Consider the following 21,134-nt stretch of genomic DNA (forward strand, 5'->3'; position numbering starts at 1 on the left):
CGTGAAAAAATTAGATAGGCAAAATTTAATTATATTAGGTGGTAGAATAGGCCAAATACTACCAAAAATAAGCATAAACTAAACAAGATAAATGCAAATTAAAATACTAAAAATAAAACAAGAAAAACATAAAACAAGAGAAGTAAAGTTTTTCGTAGAACAAATGTTGTTCAAAATGACCTCTTGAACACGGGAAAAATAAATATTTTCGAAAAAAAAATTTGGGCAGTAGAGGGTTAAAATGGGAATTATTATAATCAAGACTGTCGTTTTCAGCCGCAAGCCTAGCAAATGCTAGGAAGATGAAGGGGGAGGCGTGAAGTCATCTCGGCTAGACGAACGGAGCTTTGTTGTCTGTTGTTGCTTCGGAAAATGTGACTGGGTTTGGCCTAGATTTAGGATGGCGTGTAGATTTCGTTAAAAAGGGCGCATTGAAACGTGAAAAATCTTACCGTTTTGATTTGTGATGAAAAAAAACTTAAATAAAATTTGTACCAGCCTTAACAAAATTTTCATTGTTTGCTTCTAGGGTGTTTTTGGATTCGCATTTCGAGTAATAATTTATAGTAAAAACAATATTGGGGAAATTAAATAAAAGGTAGAAATATGATTTTGCAATTCCGTCGTGAAACTAATAACTTTTCCTGTCATTCTTGAACGCCGAAATAGCCGAAATAGGAAGTTCAAAAATTGTTGTATGGAACTCGTTGCTAAAATTGATTTTTTTCAACACAATGCCGCTCAAAACTAGTCCGTCCCATATGTAATTTCGTCAATTTTGAGGTAATGATGCAGTTCGGTTCAAAATCATGTAAACTATCAGAAAAACCAATAAAATTTATTACTTTGTTCTAGAAAACCGGAGAAAATCCACTTTTTCGTGAAATAACACGTAGCCTTATGGGCGGGATAAATTTGACATGCGTTTTTCTCGGCTTGATGTTTTTACATATGGGACGGACTCGATTAGAGCGGCAGTACAACTCGTGCTGAAAAAAACTTCTTTTTGCAACTTGTTGCATAAATTATCAGGGTGACCACTCAAATCCCGCTTTCAAATTCCCGGATTTTCCCGACTTTTGCAAAAACTCATTTCTTATCTAAAGAATTATTTCAAACAAAAAACTCTTTATAAAATAAGTCAGTTTATAAAAAATAAAAAAAACTTATCAACAAATTTCTAAAAAAATACTCAAAAAATGTACTCATTACTTTGATTCAGATAAGAAACATAAAAAATTGGTCTCTGAAAAATAATCGAAAGCTATATATTTAATTTCAATGTTTATTTTTTCAATTCAATTCAATTCAATTCAGTTTTATTTGTGAATAATCAAGTTACAATGAGTTCATTTAGGTACATAACAGAGTTTTGGTGTTCCTTTCAGCTGTGTTTTACATCGTAATTCAATCGAAAAATTATCTATATATTAGGATGTAACAAAAATGACTTTTTGGTGGGCATTCAGGGGTTTGTTCCGGTGGGCATACTGGGCCTAAATCCCAAATATGGGATTGATTGGACGTAAAAAAAGATTTTTTCAAAAATGTCACTTTTTGAGGCATTTTGGCCACCAATGCGTTTACCAAAAACATCACTGGCGTGTAGGCCAGATCCTTGCGCATCTTTTGGTATATATGGTTGGTGGTCAGAACAAGAATCCCCGTTTTATTATCTCTCTGTAAGTGTGTGTGAACAGGGCTGGGTCACTCATGTTATTAGCAAGGTTTATCAATATAAAGGTAGCTAGGATACTACAGTAACCTTATGTGTGAGACAAGCACAGCATGCAACAGTTCGATCAACAAGGTAAAATGTGGAAAATTTTAGGAAATTTATCAGAGCTGATAAGATTAGAACTAAACTAAATATAGTTCTTTCATTTTTTTCAGTACTTTTTTAAAACATTATTGGTGTCAAAAAGTTAAGAAAATTCATGTAAACCCCGGAACTACCAATTGTAAGATTAATTGAAGATTATAAGTTTTATTATAATAACAAACGAATCATTGAACTATTTCGATTAGGGACCATCCATTAACCACGTGGACACTGTTTTGGAAATCTGAAACCCCCTCCCCCCCTCCTTCGTGGACAATTGTCCATACAAAAAAAAATATTAAACTGTTCCGTATCCCTATTTTGTTAGGGGAATTTCTAACACCGACCAACAAAATTTCTGTGCAGGTTCAATTCGAAGGGAAGCATGAAATTAGGGACCCCAGAATCACCTGTACTTTGAATTTTTCAAAAATTTTTAGACAGAGCTGAATCGGTTTTCTGCAAAGTTTGTATGGAGAATTAGGGCGGTTCGTCGCTGTTGCGTACATTCGCCTTCGCATTCGCATGGAGATGGTGATCTTAGCGGGTTGCAGACTGGATTTCGTCATGTTTATGTGATGATTATCCAGCCCAGGTTGCTTAGAAATTGATTAAAAGGAATTAAAACCAATTCTACCAGGACAGGACAGCCAGCACCATGAAAACCATCCATTACCGGCCGCTTCCATCTCCACCATTCACCGGGGCAGGAATAAGGATTAGGAGCACGGGAAGTGTTGATGCTGAACTTACTTAGAAAAATGTAGCGAAACCGCAGGCTCTTTTTCCCAGTCCTATTGTGGAACTCGATCAAACTGACCGTTTGATCAAATTTGATTGAATTTAAACAACAGAGCTGCGTAAGCATCGCGTGGAGTTGGTAGTTGTGAAAGGTAAGGGTCTGGGATTCGCCCTAAGCAAGCGATTGGCATAAGGGAGGTTAAAGGGTAAGTTATTATTCTCAAGGCAGACTATCGGAAGCTGCTCTTGAGACTGTTCCCGTTTACATTTGCTAAATTAAGTCTTTTATAAGATTGAAAATTTACTCTCAATCGGATGCTGCTTTTGAGAAAATTTAAAGTTTAGCTGATGGGAGCAAGTCTCTACGAAATCGGCTGATTTTGACTATTTTTATTTTTTGTTTTTATTTTTTTATTTTTTTTTATTTGGTTTAAACTTTGTGAGACCCTTCCCTATGACTAGGCTTAGTGATTTTTCACGCTCAAAAATTGCAAATTTCACGGGGACCTCAATTTCAAAACACCAAATTTCACGCAAATTTCGCGGAACTTGAAAAATGTTAAAATAACTCTGAAAATCCTATTTTTAAATCACAGAAACTACTTTTTATGCTTCATTGTGTATTATTATGTAAAAAAAATCTTTACTAAATTTGAATGCGACAAAAAATTCTTCCAATTAAAAAAAAACCCTCCTGGTTATTGGATGGGCTCTATATATATTTTGAAACAAAATGTAGGGCACGCGTATTCTCATTTACTGAACTGCTCTTTTAATATTCGACTATCAAAGCTCAAATGTTTTCGCTAATTTGCTTCTGTTATATCATTTTACATTTTATTGAATTTCATATCAAAGCTAGATTTGTCCAGTCAAAATGAGTAAAATTAATTGAATTTTCTGCGTCATTTAGCCCATTAAACATATTTTTTAGGGGTTTTAGCTCATTTGTCAAAGACTAAATTTATAAACATTTTGCAAAAATAATATATTTTTTAACAAAATCGAAAGTTTTATTCTAGATGAGATCGTTAAAATGTAACAGGCCTAATACAAATTTGTTATATTTTTAAAAACTGATTCCAAAGATAAAAAAATACTCTTAATTTTATTTTGAATAAAACAAAGCTTGATTCTTTTAATTTCTTTCAAAACTATACCTTTCAAATAAAATAGCACTAAAATTTTTAATACAGCGAATGAAAATATTACTAAATTTTGTTAGTTTCTAAAGAACTCAAAAATCTCAACATTTCTTCAAATGGTTCATATCAACTTGACACAAATATATAATCAAGCTTTTTAATTTTTTTTTTCTTTTTGGATGAAATATTTATTAAGTTGTTAGGCTGGTATAAATTTTATTAAAAGTTTTTGTCTCCCCCCCCCCTCCCCCTCCCTTCGAAGTTGGACCGAAAAATCAGGGGACAAAAAAAAAATATTTTTATCGAAGAACTTAAAAATTTCAATGGATCAGCTGAAATAAATTTAAAATTCATTCCCCTGCGTTTTTCTTTCCATTTTTAGAATGTTTAGAATCATTTTAAGAATGTTTGGGTCTTTCGAATTTTTGAAAATTTTCAATGTTTGTTATCGCAAAATGTTTTTTTTTTTTGCTAACATTTTTGTTTTCGTCAAATCTTACATTTTTTGAAAACTAATGATTGCAAAACTACTGAACTAGTGTAAAATGCATTTTTAAACACTTTTTCCATGCAAATGTTGAAACTATGGCTTGTTATTTCAATATTTATATTTTTTTTGCCCATATTTGCATTGATAAATTTCACGAATTTCACGCCGTCTACGAAACCGTCAAAAATCATTAACCCTATATTAGTAATAAAACCAGGGTATTCACTCGCTTAATTCTACAGTAGTTCATTACTTTATTTTTTCCTTTTTAAGTTTGATAAGTTATTTCATGAAAAATCGTTACATTTTCACACAAACATAAAATTTCACGGGATTTCGCGGAAAAAGACAAATTTCGCGGATTTCACGCTGTCCGCGAAATCGTAAAATTTCACTAACCTTACCTATGACCAAATAAGCTATTTTGTGTCATTGGTTCACCCATACAAGGCTCCATACAATTTTGGCAGCTGTCCATACAAAAATGGTACGTACATATTCAAACAGCTGTAACTTTTGAATAAATTTTCTGATCAATTTGGTGTCTTCGGCAAAGTTGTAGGTATTGTTTGCAGATTTTTTAACCATCATTTTTTTTCACAAAGACTCAATTTTCCAAAATATTTTTTGATTTTCGAGATTTTTTGATATGTTTTAGGGGACAGAAACCCGCAACTTTTGAGCCATAGAGAAACATGGTCAAAAAATCTGCCGCCGAGTTATGAATTTTTGAAAAATAGTGAAAAAATCGAAATTTCATGCAAAAACAAATTTGACGTAAGTTTTTAATGTAAAATTAAATTTCCCATCGAAAAGTACTTTACAGATTTCGTCGCTGTTGCGTACAACCAAAAAATTGCATGCAATATGTGGGAATAGCGAACCGACCTAATTATCCATACAAACTTTGGAGAGAAACCATTCGGCCCAGTCTAACCATTTTTGAAAAATTCAAAGTGCGGACCTCAAACTTCATGCTTCCCCTCGAGTTGAACCTGCGCAGACATTTTTGTCAATGTTTGTAGGTCAGTGTAATATATTCGACGGTCCTAACTCCATGCAACTTGGTGTTTCGGGCTTCGGATTTTATTAAACAACACCTTTAAGAAGCTGTAATTGAAAGTCGAAGTACTGATATGCCAACATTAGGTGCTTGACGAAATTACATGCTGTTCCCCTATTCGTTACTCACACCGTAAAAAAAAGGTAAACCAAAACACCTGATAGCCTATGGGTGTTTCAACAGAACTGAACTTTAACACAGAAAGAGAGAGAGAGAAAGAGTCTCATTTTTAAAGCAATATAAGCTTTCCTATCTAATCACAAGCTCCGAAGCGAGCCAAGTCCTCTCTCGTAAATCAGCGTTTGTTTACTTTACATTTCGTTACTTGGTCCAATTTGTTCGCAGTTACTTACTGGTTGGCAGACTTTGGACGATCGAGGATCGATCTTCGAATATCTCAGGTGAATTTTAATTAATTGATAGTTTTGAGGTTAATAAATTATATTCGCAGTTGCAGCATGGAGCAATTGAAGCCCAACTTAGTCAAAGTTGGACTATCTGGAAGCAATATTGACCTGGAGCAATCAGTTCAACCGGAACCGTCACACTTCTGGCAAGATTTGGAACACTTTATCCGGAACACCCACTGGGCTTGGCTGGTGGTGCTAGCTTCGCTGCTGCTTCTGTTTGCCTTTCTGGTGGCCGGATTTGTGCTGGCCACCGTTGTTTTGCTGGTAACGTTCTACCTCTTCATCTGCGAGCAGAATCACATCGAATCGCTCGAGTACAGCTGAGTCCAACGATCAAAGGCGGGATTAGCAGCGGAAAAAGTGTGTCGTTTTGCCTCGTAGTTTGCAATACTTTTAATTGAATCATCCCCTTTTGGCCAGGAAATTTGTGATTAAAAAATTATGAACCATTCAGAGATGTCGCGGTGTTCGTGTACTCCAACGGATGATGACCACCTACGCCTGAGCGTTCAAGTTCTGACCATATTCGTATAAAGGGGCCATCAGAAGTTTGTTAATTGGATGATTAGAACAATTATCTCATGCTCGTCAGAAGTAGCAGTCATCACCCAAAGCTGGCCGGGAATAAGGTTGGTATAGTTTCGGCACCAGAATTCTCAACGTTTGTAATTACGACCAATCTGTTGGCCCCTCTCCGGGGCACTTTCTTCTTTGGTTAAGAAAGATTTAGGATCAGCTGTGCAGAAGGTGGCGATAAAAGTTAAATGTTTTAATTTAGCCTCGCCCAACCCCACGGAGTTTTACGGTTAAAGATTCAATTAGGACGAGCTCAAGCTGTGCAGTGAAGACCTTTGACCTGTTTTGATAAATGATTAAGCTGGCTAACCTGTTGTTGGGTAAAAAAGAGTGCAACAGATTTGTAGAACGAACATTCTTCACTGTGTATTTTTTTAGAAATCTTTGTTTTTTTAAATCAGTCAACTCTCCTTTCTTTTTTGAGCACGACTTTTCAAAATCTCAAACTTTTAAATTAATTATAAAATATCATTCGACGAGGATGGGATTCGAACCCACGCGGGCAGAGCCCATTGGATTAGCAGTCCAACGCCTTAACCACTCGGCCACCTCGTCGTGTTGTTAAAGAGGGGAAAGGTAATGCAATAAAAACGCCGCTTTCACTCACACTGGCTTGTGTCGGCTTCTGTATGCTTTTCATTTTCCACGTTGGAGTTTGAACTTCAAAAAAGTTGATTGTTATCATGATTAGGTGTGTTGTTCTACCGCAACCCTGAGGGTTGTCGCACTTAATTTGTTGATGAACTGTGAATGCATGCATTAGGTTTTACAGCGTGACGTCACGAGCGCACACGCACACACATTTTTACTTAGACACACGTGCAAAAAATGTAAACAGTGCAGCCGAACTGTCAAATTTCTAACCTAAAAATCGAGTCGGCGTAAAACCTAATTGTGAGATACAGGGACTATTTTCCGGTCGCTGTAAGAATTTTAAATTTGAAATATTTAAAAACCAATTCGACAGACCCTTTATTCTCAAGGGCATTTTGGTTGCTAGTGAAGCATTTCTCGATCGCTTATTTTGTTTTGGTGGTGTTATAGAAGTGCATTTGGTAGTTTTTTTGCTTGGTTTTTGTTGTCTTTTCCAAAGCAAGTGCAAATGCAGTAGCAGTGAAACAATGCTGTATAACAGAAGGGTCTATCCCTTGGTTGTTATTTATTTACAAGAAAACATCTTGTTATTATTTCGCCAAATAATTTATTCAAAAACAATGGTTTTGTATTCTTTGCCCATATTTGATTTATACTAAGCAAAATTTTTAGAATTCTCATACATAAGTCGTAATTTCTAGAAAACTCTAATTGCATGCAATTAACAGATTTTACATATATTTTTATAATGCAATATTTTCAGTAGTATGTTTACTATCATTATAAAAATGATACGATAAAGCTTAACCGCAGTCAACAGGAGTCGCGTACGTGTACTTTGAACACACTTTGTAAGAGCACTTGTATGAAACGCCAAAACACGTGCCTTCCGAAAGGTTAAGTTAAAACATTGCGGGGTTAAAGGAACGACTTACTTTTGAAGGGGCCGAGGAATCAGTCTTTTGGACATTTATACCACTTTTTGCTTTCCATTTATTTCTATCCCTTTTATAAATGCTAGGAAATCAAAATCATCTTAATTTTTGTTTGTAAAAGAATGATTCCCCTTCCAATTTATAAAAATATTGCTTAAGGGTGCACAGCAACGAAGGAAGTTGTTGTCTTCTTATTCCAAATTTGTCAAACTTACGAACCCAATCCTGCAATAACGGGATTGTAAAATTAATCAAACTTTGTTGTAAATTGCTTTGTGGGCAGTACTTTAGGGGATGAATAAAGAATAAAGAATGAATGAAGATACTAAAATGTCTGTAACAAAAATCTGGGTGCAAAAGCTCTGGTTGATGTGCACCGTTAAATAAAAAAAAAATACGGGCGCGAATTACCTATTTTTGAACAGCAATAAATTTTCTGTAAATTCAAGGCATTTGAGAATATTTAGCGTCAATTCAGGTTTACAGTCTCAAATGGACATTTAGAGTACACAGAAAAAAAAACTCCCGTAAACGTGAATTGTGTTCATGAATTTGAGAACCACGAAGGAATTAATTCATGAGTATGGTGCATTTACGCCAACCTCCTGTGGCCGAATGGTTACGGGTTTCGCCTCATAAGCGGAAAGTCATGGGTTCTTCTCAGGGTGGCAGCCTTAGGTTTAAGTTCAGAGGTAACGTCATGATTCGAAATCCGGACACTTAGTAGCATATCATTTTTGTTATAGCTGGCAAAAAATCATGTAATAAGTAGGAAATGTAGAAATATCATAAGGATGTAGAATAAACAGTCAATTTCAAGAAAATGCATGCAAAATATGTATTTTCTAACAATTTTTCATCAGAATTTTAAAATTAAAATGACTTGTTGTGCTTCGAATCCCGGACACTGATAAAAGCTGATTCGAAATCCGGACACTTTTGCTTCGAATTCCGGACACTCGATTTTACTTATGAATCGCACAAATTTGGACTGAAATGTTAGTGAATGGCATTCTTTAGGTCTCAAATAAGCTGTTAACATCAAAACAATCGATAGTTTATATAAAAATTTGCTAGAATTTAAGGAAATCGAAACCATAAATTTCTGCTTTGCCTTCCCGGTGCTTCGAACGCCTATGAAATATTTCAAGTGAAATGTTTCGCATTTTTGGTAAACTTATAATTTTATTGTATTTAATTGTTTTGGCATTAACTTCAGCGTTCAAGCAAACTTTAAATGAAAGTTGATGTTGGAATTCATCAAATGACACAGTTTTGACATTCATGATGGGAACTTATATCCAAATAATTGATAAAACAAGGTGAAGTGTCCGGGTTTCGAAGCGTCCGGGAATTCGAATCATGACGTTAGCAGCAACCGTATGAGTATAAAACGGTTGCTTCACGTGCTCTTCTAGCATGTGATCGATCTTGGGATATTCCTTTGCGCCTCTTCCCAAAATACTTTCCTCGTGTCTTCGCATGTAAATAATGCCCAGCCGATCGGTATTGCACTGCAGTCCAGTCGCATTGTCCAGATCAGAGCAAAGGGAACACCGCAAGAGTAGCACCGCAAAAGACAATTGTCTTTACAAGACCCCGCGCGGCAAATAATAGCTGCTGGGAAGAGCTTGAAAAATGACACGAAAAAATTGTCACCGCGGTTCTAGCGATACATAGCGCACAAGGCACAAGGAATGGAGTTTACAGCATCTGGATGGAACAGCACTTTTCCTCTCAATAGGAACTGTGTTATAGATCTGGAAATGCTTAATAACAGTAAAAATGGGTAACACGATACAATAGTCCTCGTAATCAGGATTCCGTGTCTTAATACTCAAACAGAAAAAAAAAAAAAAAATGGTGCATTTACACCAGTAAGCTTAGTACACAGAGGTTTCGAAATGCAGCCAAACTGTCAAAAAATGCGAGATTGTCAGGTTGTTTGTCATAGTCTAATACTATCTTTACGATTTTTTTTTCTGAAACAAATAAAATTTTCACTATTTTTCAGTAGTGTGCACCCAAAGGACGAATTCAAAGCCTTCTAGAACCGATCGAAAACGGCTTTGTTTGCAACAGGCACTGAGGACCTCTTGAAAACCAAACTCAAATTCTCAAATCTTTTTAACATGCAATAGCAATTGAAGTCTAAGCAATTGAATACGATAGAAAATGCATGTTAAAATTATAGAAAAAAACATGACATTATTTTGAAAAAATATCGGGATCATGTCTGCAGAAAATATCTTTTTTGATCAAAATATATTTTTGGAAAGTGCGTTTTTGGAATCTAGTGAGTGTAAATCAATCGTGAATTATGGCCATGCATTTCACTCTACATTTTTGGAAGAAATTTGAAGGTTAACTATTAAGTGAAAAAAAAACCTTACAGTAGATTCAAAATTTATATTTATCTGGCTGAAATGAAGTTTAAAGGGACGATTTATTTTATTTATTTTAGGTTTAGGATTTTTGACATTTTAATTCATATATTTAACCCTACACTATGGTCAGTATTGAGAATACAGGGAGGAAAAGAAAACTAAACAAAAAGTTGCAAATTGCAAACGCACAAATTAAATTTTTCTCGAAGTATTTATAAATATTGTATGTTCAAGATTTATTGTCTCAAAAATAAATATTTGAGGCAATCTGATTTTTAACGATAATTTTTGAAAAAAGAGAGAAAAAATCTTTGAATAGTCGCTTTTGAAAATACCAAAAAGCTAACAATTATATGATATTTGTACATTTGTTTATGCATTTTTATAGAGTTGTATTTCTTTATGTATAAATTCACATTTAAAGTTATCTGTTTTTCATGAATTGATCATTACTCAGAGAGCTTAGAAAAATCGACTTTGGACCGTATAGTAAAATTTTGATATTTTCAAAATGCATGTTTTGAGATGCAATGCTTTGTTAACATATAACTAAAAATATAACGACGTATTTTGTTCGTTTTTTTTATCTCTTTAATGGCTTTTTTAAACTTTTCACATTCTAAAAGATCGGAAAATTTCACGAATGTTTCATATTTTTTTTTCATAAAATTATTTTTCTTAGGTCCTTTTCGGTACTGGGACCTGGTCAGGACCGAGTCGGCTTTTGTAATTACATTTGACTTAATAATTACAGAGGATCTTGTGTGTAAATGTTAGTGGGAGGGGAGCCGATTACCCGCGGCCTACTCGGGGTTAGTAGGGAAGGGATTGATGTTAAAGACAAGGCGTGGGAAGGGAAGGGGGATTGTTTAGGGGAATGTTTCATATTTAAACATTGTAAATCGGACCATTAGCTGCTGAGATATCGACATTAGAAAATGGTGGTTTGTTTGGGTGAGACTTGGAAACATCAATTTTCCTGTTTTTAAACACTTGCATGGCAATATCTCAGCAACTAAGGGTCGTATCAACAATGTTCAAGAAAGCAAAATATAGAGAATTTTCTCAGCTTTTCAAAAATATTTTTTTCAAAATTGTGCAAACATGTGCACTTATTTAAAAAAAATTAAAAACTTCGACCATTTTTAAAAAAAAGTCACCTAAGAATGGATTTAACTTTAAAACGGTGCACTTTATCAAAATTTCACTAATGTACTTTTTGATTGCAAATTCGATTTTACATCGAAAAATTAAGTTGAAAAATTTTTGCAACCATTATTTCGATTTTTTGAAAAAATAAGTATTGATTAAAAAATTAAAAACTCGGTCAAAGATTTTTTGCACAACCTGAAAATTTCTGAAAAGTTAGCATTTAAAGTCCTCTAAAACATATAAAAAAATAAAAAAAAAATTAAAATAGTGTTTTCTTGCAAATCAAGTTTTAGTGACAAAAAGTTAAATAAAAAATCACCTAATTTTTTTTACCGTGTATCATTTTTTTCAGTGTAGTCCGTATCCATACCTACAACTTGGCCGAAGACACCAAATCGATCCAAAAATTCCTTCAAAAGGTACAGAGTTTTGTATTTTCATACATCATTTTTGTATGGACAGCTGCCAAATTTGTATGCAAAATGGCTTCTTTGGGCATACCGAAGGCACCAAAAATGTTTCAGTCGGTTTAAAAAATACAAAAAATAAAATTCTAAAAAAAGACCGATTTCTTTGAGAATTGCTCATTTGCTCAATTTTAAATTAAAAACAATCATGTTTTAGTATTTTATGACATTAACACCGCAGAAGTATAGCAATAGATGTTCTGAATAACTCTCCCGTAGGCAGCACTCACATTCGCATAGAGATTTTGATCTTAGCGGATTGCAGACTGGATTTCGTCATGTATTGATGATGATTGTCCAGCCTAGGTTACTTAGACCAGGTTATAAACTAATGTTTACAACAAGCTGTGCTATGGAGGCTAGTCGGTTATGATCGGATTATAAGAAATCATTTGATGAAATAAATTGGTCAAATTAGTTGCGATGGAAATCTTTTTTTTTGTATATTACCAGATTATTCTGTAAAGCATCTGAGTTCGTTTTTAATTTAAGAGTTTTTAAAACTTATTATGAAGAAAAACTAAATAAATAGATGTTCAAAGTATTTTTTAAAATACCAAACAATATCTTTCAAGTGTTCTGATAACCAACTCTAGCCCAATAAAAAGAGTACCAAGGGTTAGTTCGCCGAGCAAAACGAGAGTGCAAGTGGCGCGAAAAGTGTATACACATTTCAAACCGCGCGCTCGGAAAAGCATGGTCTGGTCGACTATCGAGGGAGTATTGCCTTTACTATAGCCAATATCGTCAACACATCGTCGTTGGCGAACATAGTGACGATACTAAAGCTTAGGGGCGTCTGGGGAAAGGTTGATTTCAGCTTACTTTATTTTACCCCTTGTAGGTTATTTGAATGCGTTATTTAAAAAAAGTTCAAGCAGTTTTAGGAACACTCGGTTCAACCTCAAGCATGCAATGCCCCACAATCTCCCAACTCGGCTCATCCCAACAACACGTTACGTTTGTGCACATCAGCATCAGCACCCCGCGAAGTCGGGAGAGTCTGGCCTGTCTGGACGAAAAAAAAGGGGGGACCCAAATGTGGCGATAGTTTCGAACTCTACGTTTAGTCGTCGGTCGCAGTTCGAACGGTTCGGTCGTCGTCACTAGCAAGTTTTCTGGAAGCAGATCAAAGTTGTTTTTTTTTGTGTGTGTCCTGGTGTAGAAAGACCGGCTAAGCGAAGTGAACCTTAATTTAATTAGTCTCGAATTACCTTCCCCAAAAAAATAGCCTGACAACGGGGGTGACCACCAAAGGTGAAGTTGTGGCTTGTTTTGGCGGTGCGCAAGTTCTAAGTGGAATTTATCATGAAGCGGTTGGTTGTTTTGGTTGTGGCAACGGTGGTACATCTCGCCAGCGGAACCGGCCTGTCTGCACTTCATGACTCATCCAGTGAGAATCGGTACGGAATATTATCCGGTTATTTGTTATTTTTGCCTTCTCACAAAGAAAGGCTACAAAATCACCTTGATGCTTCTTAGACCCACCATCCCGTACACATATCATTCGCAGGGCCTCGTCGGCAGCGCAGTACTGCACCGATCTGAACCCCCAAACCAGGTTGGACATCGAGCAAGTATGTGGTTCCCTCTGAAGCATCAACTCAGAGCAAATTCACTGAATTCACACGGAAGTGTCTAATTGAGTCAGCAGATTTTCAAAAAAAAAAGCGCTCCATTGAAGTGAACATGGTGCGTGCTACGCAGAACTTGCCAAGTTCTGGAGCACCCAGCAGTTTGCGTTCAACGGGCGTTTACGCCCAAGTGTTGAGTACGATTTACGCGCTTGGTTGAGTTTCATGGTGTGACGGACTGGAAGGCAAACAATAGCGACGGTGCACACGCTGGATGTGATAAATCTAAAGTGAGGTGTGATAAAAAATATGCAGTACCAAATGGTTTAGAAAAAATAGGGGGAGTGTATTTCGGAGTTTTGGTGCACCTTGTGGAACTGGAAAATAAAATGCAAGCATTTGCAATGTTGAAAGTTGAAATTTATAGTTATTTTGATATGTCAGTTGTTGCAGTTTAGAATTTCGTTTTGCCTTGTATTATTTTATAGGATTTTAATCTATGCAAAAAATCAGGTTTTAAAGATCATTAGTTTAAATACATTTTCCGGTTCTTTATCATGCCTATTTATTTTCCATAAAATAATGCAAATAATATTTTTTTTTCAAAATTCAAAGTTTTTCATAATTTTCCGATACACGTGTTTTTCTTTTCCCGAGCAGACGGAAATAACTTGGGAAGGTCAGTTTTTGATATTGTGAGAAGATCAAAATATGTTATTGGGATGGTCGGATTAGTTGTTAAAATAACAAAAATCAATAACAAAGATTTGTTCGAAGAATAACTTAAACTGTTATTATGTTGTTATTGCAATAACAAACCAATAACACAGAAGGAATCATGAAGGAATAACAAAATTTGTTATTTTGTGGGGAGAAGTGGAGCAGCATAATAACAAAAAATGTTATTGAACTGGTATGTCTCCATAACAAAAAAAGTTATTGTTTTGGTTTATTTGTAATTTGCAAAAAAACCTGCAGTTGCCATAACTCCTCTGTACTAGTCAGGGTTGCAGAGTCGGGTACCTCCAAGCGACTTTGAATCCATATTTTGAAGACAACTCCGACTCTGGATGCAGGATATGACGTCAACGACGACTTCAGCTCTCTAAAAATACCCGACTTCACGGATTCCGACTCCAAGTAAAAGTTGCTGAAAATTTGCTGAATCCGATGCAGTCTCCGAGGTCTCACTCCAGCTCGAACTTCAACGTCAGCTCCGACTTCCTGGCTCTGTGAAAATAATAACAGTTTTTGTTATTCACACATCAAAAAGTCTCATTAAATAAATCAATTCCGTTAGGGAATAAAACAAAATTTAAAAAAAAATGTACTCTCAAAAGTTAATTTTATCAGATTAATTTTAGCTTGAAACCCCATTTCATGGTGAAATAAATGACCCCGATAAAATTGGTCAAAATTATTTCATAGTTCTAGCCAATTTTAGTAAAATCCCTATATCAAATAATTAAAAAAAAATCAACTTTCAAAATTTCAACTTTTCAGAGTAATTTTAGCTTAAGGACCCCATTTCATGGCCAAAATAATGACCCTGACGAAATTGGTCAAAATTATCCCATAGTTCTAGCCAATTTACCAAAGTCCCTTAGGGGGTATATCAAATAATTAAAAAAAATCAACTTTCAAAATTTCAACTTTTCAGAATTATTTTAGCTTAAGGACCCCATTTCATGGCCAAAATAATGACCCTGACGAAATTGGTCAAAATTATCCCATAGTTCTAGCCAATTTTAGCAAAGTCCCTTAGGGGGTATATCAAATAATAAAAAAAATCAACTATCAAAATTTCAACTTTTCAGAATAATTTTAGCTTAAGGACACCATTTCATGGCCAAAATAATGACCCTGACGAAATTGGTCAAAATTATCCCATAGTTCTAGCCAATTTTAGCAAAGTCCCTTAGGGGGTATATCAAATAATTAAAAAAATCAACTTTCAAAATTTCAACTTATAAGAATAATTTTAGCTTAAGGACCCCATTTCATGGCCAAAATAATGACCCCGATGAAATTGGTCAAAATTATCCCATAGTTCTAGCCAATTTTAGCAAAGTCCCTAAGGGGGTATATAAAAATTTAAAAATCAACTTTCAAAATTTCAACTTATAAGAATAATTTTAGCTTAAGGACCCCATTTCATGGCCAAAATAATGACCCCGATGAAATTGGTCAAAATTATCCCATAGTTCTAGCCAATTTTAGCAAAGTCCCTAAGGGGGTATATCAAATAATAAAAAAAATCAACTATCAAAATTTCAACTTTTCAGAATAATTTTAGCTTAAGGACACCATTTCATGGCCAAAATAATGACCCTGACGAAGTTGGTCAAAATTATCCCATAGTTCTAGCCAATTTTAGCAAAATCCCTTAGGGGGTATATCAAATAATTAAAAAAATCAACTTTCAAAATTTCAACTTTTTAGAATAATTTTAGCTTAAGGACCCCATTTCATGGCCAAAATAATGACCCTGACGAAATTGGTCAAAATTATCCCATAGTTCTAGCCAATTTTAGCAAAGTCCCATAGGAGGTATATCAAATAATTAAAAAAATCAACTTTCAAAATTTCAACTTATAAGAATAATTTTAGCTTAAGGACCCCATTTCATGGCCAAAATAATGACCCCGATGAAATTGGTCAAAATTATCCCATAGTTCTAGCCAATTTTAGCAAAGTCCCTAAGGGGGTATATAAAAAAATTAAAAAAAAAATCAACTTTCAAAATTTCAACTTATAAGAATAATTTTAGCTTAAGGACCCCATTTCATGGCCAAAATAATGACCCCGATGAAATTGGTCAAAATTATCCCATAGTTCTAGCCAATTTTAGCAAAGTCCCTTAGGGGGTATATCAAATAATAAAAAAAATCAACTATCAAAATTTCAACTTTTCAGAATAATTTTAGCTTAAGGACACCATTTCATGGCCAAAATAATGACCCTGACGAAATTGGTCAACATTATCCCATAGTTCTAGCCAATTTTAGCAAAATCCCTTAGGGGGTATATCAAATAATTAAAAAAATCAACTTTCAAAATTTCAACTTTTTAGAATAATTTTAGCTTAAGGACCCCATTTCATGGCCAAAATAATGACCCCGATGAAATTGGTCAAAATTATCCCATAGTTCTAGCCAATTTTAGCAAAGTCCCTAAGGGGGTATATCAAATAATTAAAAAAATCAACTTTCAAAATTTCAACTTTTCAGAATAATTTTAGCTTAAGGACCCCATTTCATGGCCAAAATAATGACCCTGACGAAATTGGTCAAAATTATCCCATAGTTCTAGCCAATTTTAGCAAAGTCCCTTAGGGGGTATATCAAATAATAAAAAAAATCAACTATCAAAATTTCAACTTTTCAGAATAATTTTAGCTTAAGGACACCATTTCATGGCCAAAATAATGACCCTGACGAAATTGGTCAAAATTATCCCATAGTTCTAGCCAATTTTAGCAAAATCCCTTAGGGGGTATATCAAATAATTAAAAAAATCAACTTTCAAAATTTCAACTTTTTAGAATAATTTTAGCTTAAGGACCCCATTTCATGGCCAAAATAATGACCCTGACGAAATTGGTCAAAATTATCCCATAGTTCTAGCCAATTTTAGCAAAGTCCCATAGGAGGTATATCAAATAATTAAAAAAATCAACTTTCAAAATTTCAACTTATAAGAATAATTTTAGCTTAAGGACCCCATTTCATGGCCAAAATAATGACCCCGATGAAATTGGTCAAAATTATCCCATAGTTCTAGCCAATTTTAGCAAAGTCCCATAGGAGGTATATAAAAAATTAAAAAAATCAACTTTCAAAATTTCAACTTATAAGAATAATTTTAGCTTAAGGACCCCATTTCATGGCCAAAATAATGACCCCGATGAAATTGGTCAAAATTATCCCATAGTTCTAGCCAATTTTAGCAAAGTCCCTTAGGGGGTATATCAAATAATTAAAAAAATCAACTTTCAAAATTTCAACTTTTTAGAATAATTTTAGCTTAAGGACCCTATTTCATGGCCAAAATAATGACCCTGACGAAATTGGTCAAAATTATCCCATAGTTCTAGCCAATTTTAGCAAAGTCCCTAAGGGGGTATATAAAAAAATTAAAAAAAAATCAACTTTCAAAATTTCAACTTATAAGAATAATTTTAGCTTAAGGACCCTATTTCATGGGCAAAATAATGACCCTGACGAAATTGGTCAAAATTATCCCATAGTTCTAGCCAATTTTAGCAAAGTCCCTAAGGGGGTATATAAAAAAATTTAAAAAAATCAACTTTCAAAATTTCAACTTATAAGAATAATTTTAGCTTAAGGACCCCATTTCATGGCCAAAATAATGACCCCGATGAAATTGGTCAAAATTATCCCATAGTTCTAGCCAATTTTAGCAAAGTCCCTAAGGGGGTATATCAAAAATTAAAAAAATCAACTTTCAAAATTTCAACTTTTCAGAATAATTTTAGCTTAAGGACCCCATTTCATGGCCAAAATAATGACCCTGACGAAATTGGTCAAAATTATCCCATAGTTCTAGCCAATTTTAGCAAAGTCCCTTAGGGGGTATATCAAATAATAAAAAAAATCAACTATCAAAATTTCAACTTTTCAGAATAATTTTAGCTTAAGGACACCATTTCATGGCCAAAATAATGACCCTGACGAAATTGGTCAAAATTATCCCATAGTTCTAGCCAATTTTAGTAAAGTCCCATAGGAGGTATATCGAATTATTAAAAAAATCAACTTTCAAAATTTCAACTTATAAGAATAATTTTAGCTTAAGGACCCCATTTCATGGCCAAAATAATGACCCCGATGAAATTGGTCAAAATTATCCCATAGTTCTAGCCAATTTTAGCAAAGTCCCTAAGGGGGTATATAAAAAAATTTAAAAAAATCAACTTTCAAAATTTCAACTTATAAGAATAATTTTAGCTTAAGGACCCCATTTCATGGCCAAAATAATGACCCCGATGAAATTGGTCAAAATTATCCCATAGTTCTAGCCAATTTTAGCAAAGTCCCTTAGGGGGTATATCAAATAATTAAAAAAATCAACTTTCAAAATTTCAACTTTTTAGAATAATTTTAGCTTAAGGACCCTATTTCATGGCCAAAATAATGACCCTGACGAAATTGGTTAAAATTATCCCATAGTTCTAGCCAATTTTAGCAAAGTCCCTAAGGGGGTATATAAAAAAATTAAAAAAAAATCAACTTTCAAAATTTCAACTTATAAGAATAATTTTAGCTTAAGGACCCTATTTCATGGGCAAAATAATGACCCTGACGAAATTGGTCAAAATTATCCCATAGTTCTAGCCAATTTTAGCAAAGTCCCTTAGAGGGTATATCAAATAATTAAAAAAATCAACTATCAAAATTTCAACTTTTTAGAATAATTTTAGCTTAAGGACCCTATTTCATGGTCAAAATAATGATCCCGATGAAATTGGTCAAAATTATCCCATAGTTCTAGCCAATTTTAGCAAAGTCCCTTAGGGGGTATATCAAATAATTTAAAAAAATCATCTTTCAAAATTTCAACGTTTTAGAATAATTTTAGCTTAAGGACCCCATTTCATGGCCAAAATTAAGACCCCGATGAAATTAGACAAAATTATCCCAAAGATTTAAGCATATTTAACAAAAGAAAAAATAATAACAGATTGTGTTATGGACACTTAGAAACTTTTCCATTTGTGCGATTTATGGTAATTTTATTTCTAAGTCAGTATACCGAACGAATACCAAATTTTGTTATTAGGAGAGTTTTTGAAATGTATAACATTTCCTCTTATTAGCGTGTTATTAAACATTTTAAGTATAATATCACTTTAATACCAAGTTTTGTTATTTTATCAGAAACTGTTATTATTTTTTCTTCTTGAAATTGAACTTCAGGATAAAATAATAACACGTTTTGTTATTTTAACAGGATTTGTTATTGAAATATTATTAATTTTGTTATTACCGTCTGCCCGGGTTTGAACTAATTTTTTATACCATGATTTTTTGACATTGAGGAAAAGGGACGATTATGACAACGGACAATGGAAAAAAAGGATTTATTTTCCATAAGTTTTCATGTATTGAATGTGCAATGTTTATAAACAAATTGAGAATTTCAAAACAGAAATAAGTGAAATCGTCGTATGTATAACAATCGTCACTTATTTTTAAATTAGAATGTACAAATGAACCATCACACTTTCACACTTAAAGTTTCTGAAAAGCGTATTAAATTTTAATCAAATCAAATTACTAGCAAATGGATGAAAATATGATCAAATTCTAAACCTGTAAAAAAAATTTGCTTGTTTCTTAAGCTTAAAATACGTTTAATTTCTGGAGCAACACAAGAAAAGGGCGAATAAGCATTTTGACAGTTTGAATTATTCTGCTATTTCTCCAGCTTCAGGTAACTTAGCTGACTTCCCCAGCTACCACTTAACACTATGGGTTTTGTAAAATAGTTGCCTATTGCCTGGGAAATTGCAAATGAGTTGCAGCTGCATTTTTCTTTTTCGTATCTGGTGTTAATATTGAGACATTTATGTTCTACGGAGAACATAACTTCCTTAGGTTTTTCTAATGTTTTTATAACATTTTTATTTGCATGTTCGCCCCCTTCACAAAATTGGTCCGGCAACTGGACAGGCGTATAATGCATGTTTAAACACTTGTTTCATTCAAATGTTTGAACCGTGGCTCGTAAATTCAATTTTTAAACTTTTTTATTTTTTGTCCCTGTTCTCCAAAAACTTCGCGATTTTCAAGCGGACTGTATTTTTCAATTCAAATTTTCAGCAGAGAAAAAACGCGCGTGCTTTCTGTGCGAGCGACAAGTAAAAACTTAAAGTAGGTTTATTTCCAAGATGATAGTTGAAGGTGGGAACAAAAATAGAAAAGTTGTGCACGCTAAACTGAAAACCCTCATTTTACGACTAACATCCTCCCCCATTGAAATGGTGCATTTCAATCCTCCTCGGTTGTCTCCTGGTCCAGCGGAAGCAGGCATATCTCTGACACGCCACGCTTGCACTCGCCCTTTGCCGTCCGTAGTGTCACCACCCTGGTGACGTCGTCCTTGCCGGGATGCAGTGCGATAATCCGACCAAGTTGCCACTGCATCGGCGGAGCGTTCGGGTCGCTGATCAGCACCAAAGCGCCCGGTTGAATCTTGATGGTTTTGAACCACTTCTGGCGGTTCTGCAGCTCCGGCAGATACTCCGCAATCCACCTCTTCCAGAACTGCTGCTGCATGGCCTGCACGTGTTGCCAGCGGGACAACGTCGACTGCTTGAGCTGGAGATACGACGGCTCTGGAACCGCTTGCATTTCTCGTCCGATGAGAAAGTGGGCTGGGGTCACGGCGGTCAAATCGTTCGGGTCGTTGGAGCACGGCGTCAACGGCCGCGAATTCAGCACGGCTTCTATCTGCACCAGCACGGTGGTCAGTTCTTCAAAGGTGAGTTTCTGATTGCCGACTACTCGCTTCAGGTGATGCTTGACCGATTTTACCCCAGCTTCCCAGATCCCACCGAAATGCGGACTGCGCGGCGGGATGAAACTCCAGGTGATTCCGCGACTGCTGCAAAATTCCTCCACCTGCTCGATGTGCTGCTCCTCGGCAAACAGCTTGGCCAGCCGCTCGAGTTCTGTCTCCGATCCAGCGAAATTGGTCGCGTTGTCCGAGTACATCTTGTTCACCAGGCCCCGCCGTCCAGTGAAACGCCGCAA

General features: G+C 34.9%; 2 protein-coding genes and 1 non-coding gene across 5 annotated transcripts in view; 2 read left to right on the top strand and 1 right to left on the bottom strand.

The window, feature by feature from the left end:
• The first annotated feature begins 5,542 nt into the window (after window positions 1–5,542).
• Window positions 5,543–6,124, top strand: LOC119769697. Of its 2 annotated transcripts, none has more exons than XM_038263109.1 (2): window positions 5,543–5,662; window positions 5,713–6,124. In XM_038263109.1, exon 2 carries the CDS (start codon window positions 5,720–5,722, stop codon window positions 5,993–5,995), a length of 276 nt encoding a protein of 91 aa, XP_038119037.1. In that variant the 5' UTR covers window positions 5,543–5,662; window positions 5,713–5,719; the 3' UTR covers window positions 5,996–6,124. The 2 variants fall into 2 exon arrangements, with proteins under 2 accessions (XP_038119037.1, XP_038119038.1); XM_038263110.1 differs by having other exon boundaries at window positions 5,550–5,662; window positions 5,719–6,124.
• Window positions 6,125–6,185: 61 nt separating this feature from the next.
• LOC6040336 overlaps window positions 6,186–21,134 on the top strand; it is a 30,822-nt gene continuing 15,873 nt past the window's right edge. Inside the window, exons 1-2 of one of the 2 annotated variants that reach the window (XM_038263108.1) lie at window positions 12,794–13,185; window positions 13,296–13,359. In XM_038263108.1, coding sequence (XP_038119036.1) covers window positions 13,091–13,185; window positions 13,296–13,359 — 159 coding nt within the window. In that variant the 5' untranslated portion in view covers window positions 12,794–13,090. Of the gene's footprint in view, window positions 6,301–12,793; window positions 13,186–13,295; window positions 13,360–21,134 lie in introns of those variants that run through there. The other variant, XM_001849689.2, reaches the window with a different exon arrangement.
• Window positions 6,721–6,802, bottom strand: Trnas-gcu. The gene has a single exon. It is a non-coding gene; the product is annotated as a tRNA-Ser (tRNA).

The sequence above is a fragment of the Culex quinquefasciatus genome, chromosome 3, assembly GCF_015732765.1.
Source record: "Culex quinquefasciatus strain JHB chromosome 3, VPISU_Cqui_1.0_pri_paternal, whole genome shotgun sequence".
In the NCBI taxonomy this organism is placed as follows: domain Eukaryota; kingdom Metazoa; phylum Arthropoda; class Insecta; order Diptera; family Culicidae; genus Culex; species Culex quinquefasciatus.

Coding starts and splice junctions, on each gene's coding strand:
- LOC119769697 (XM_038263109.1), top strand. CDS start 5,720: ATGGAGCAATTGAAGCCCAACTTAGTCAAAGTTGGACTATCTGGAAGC.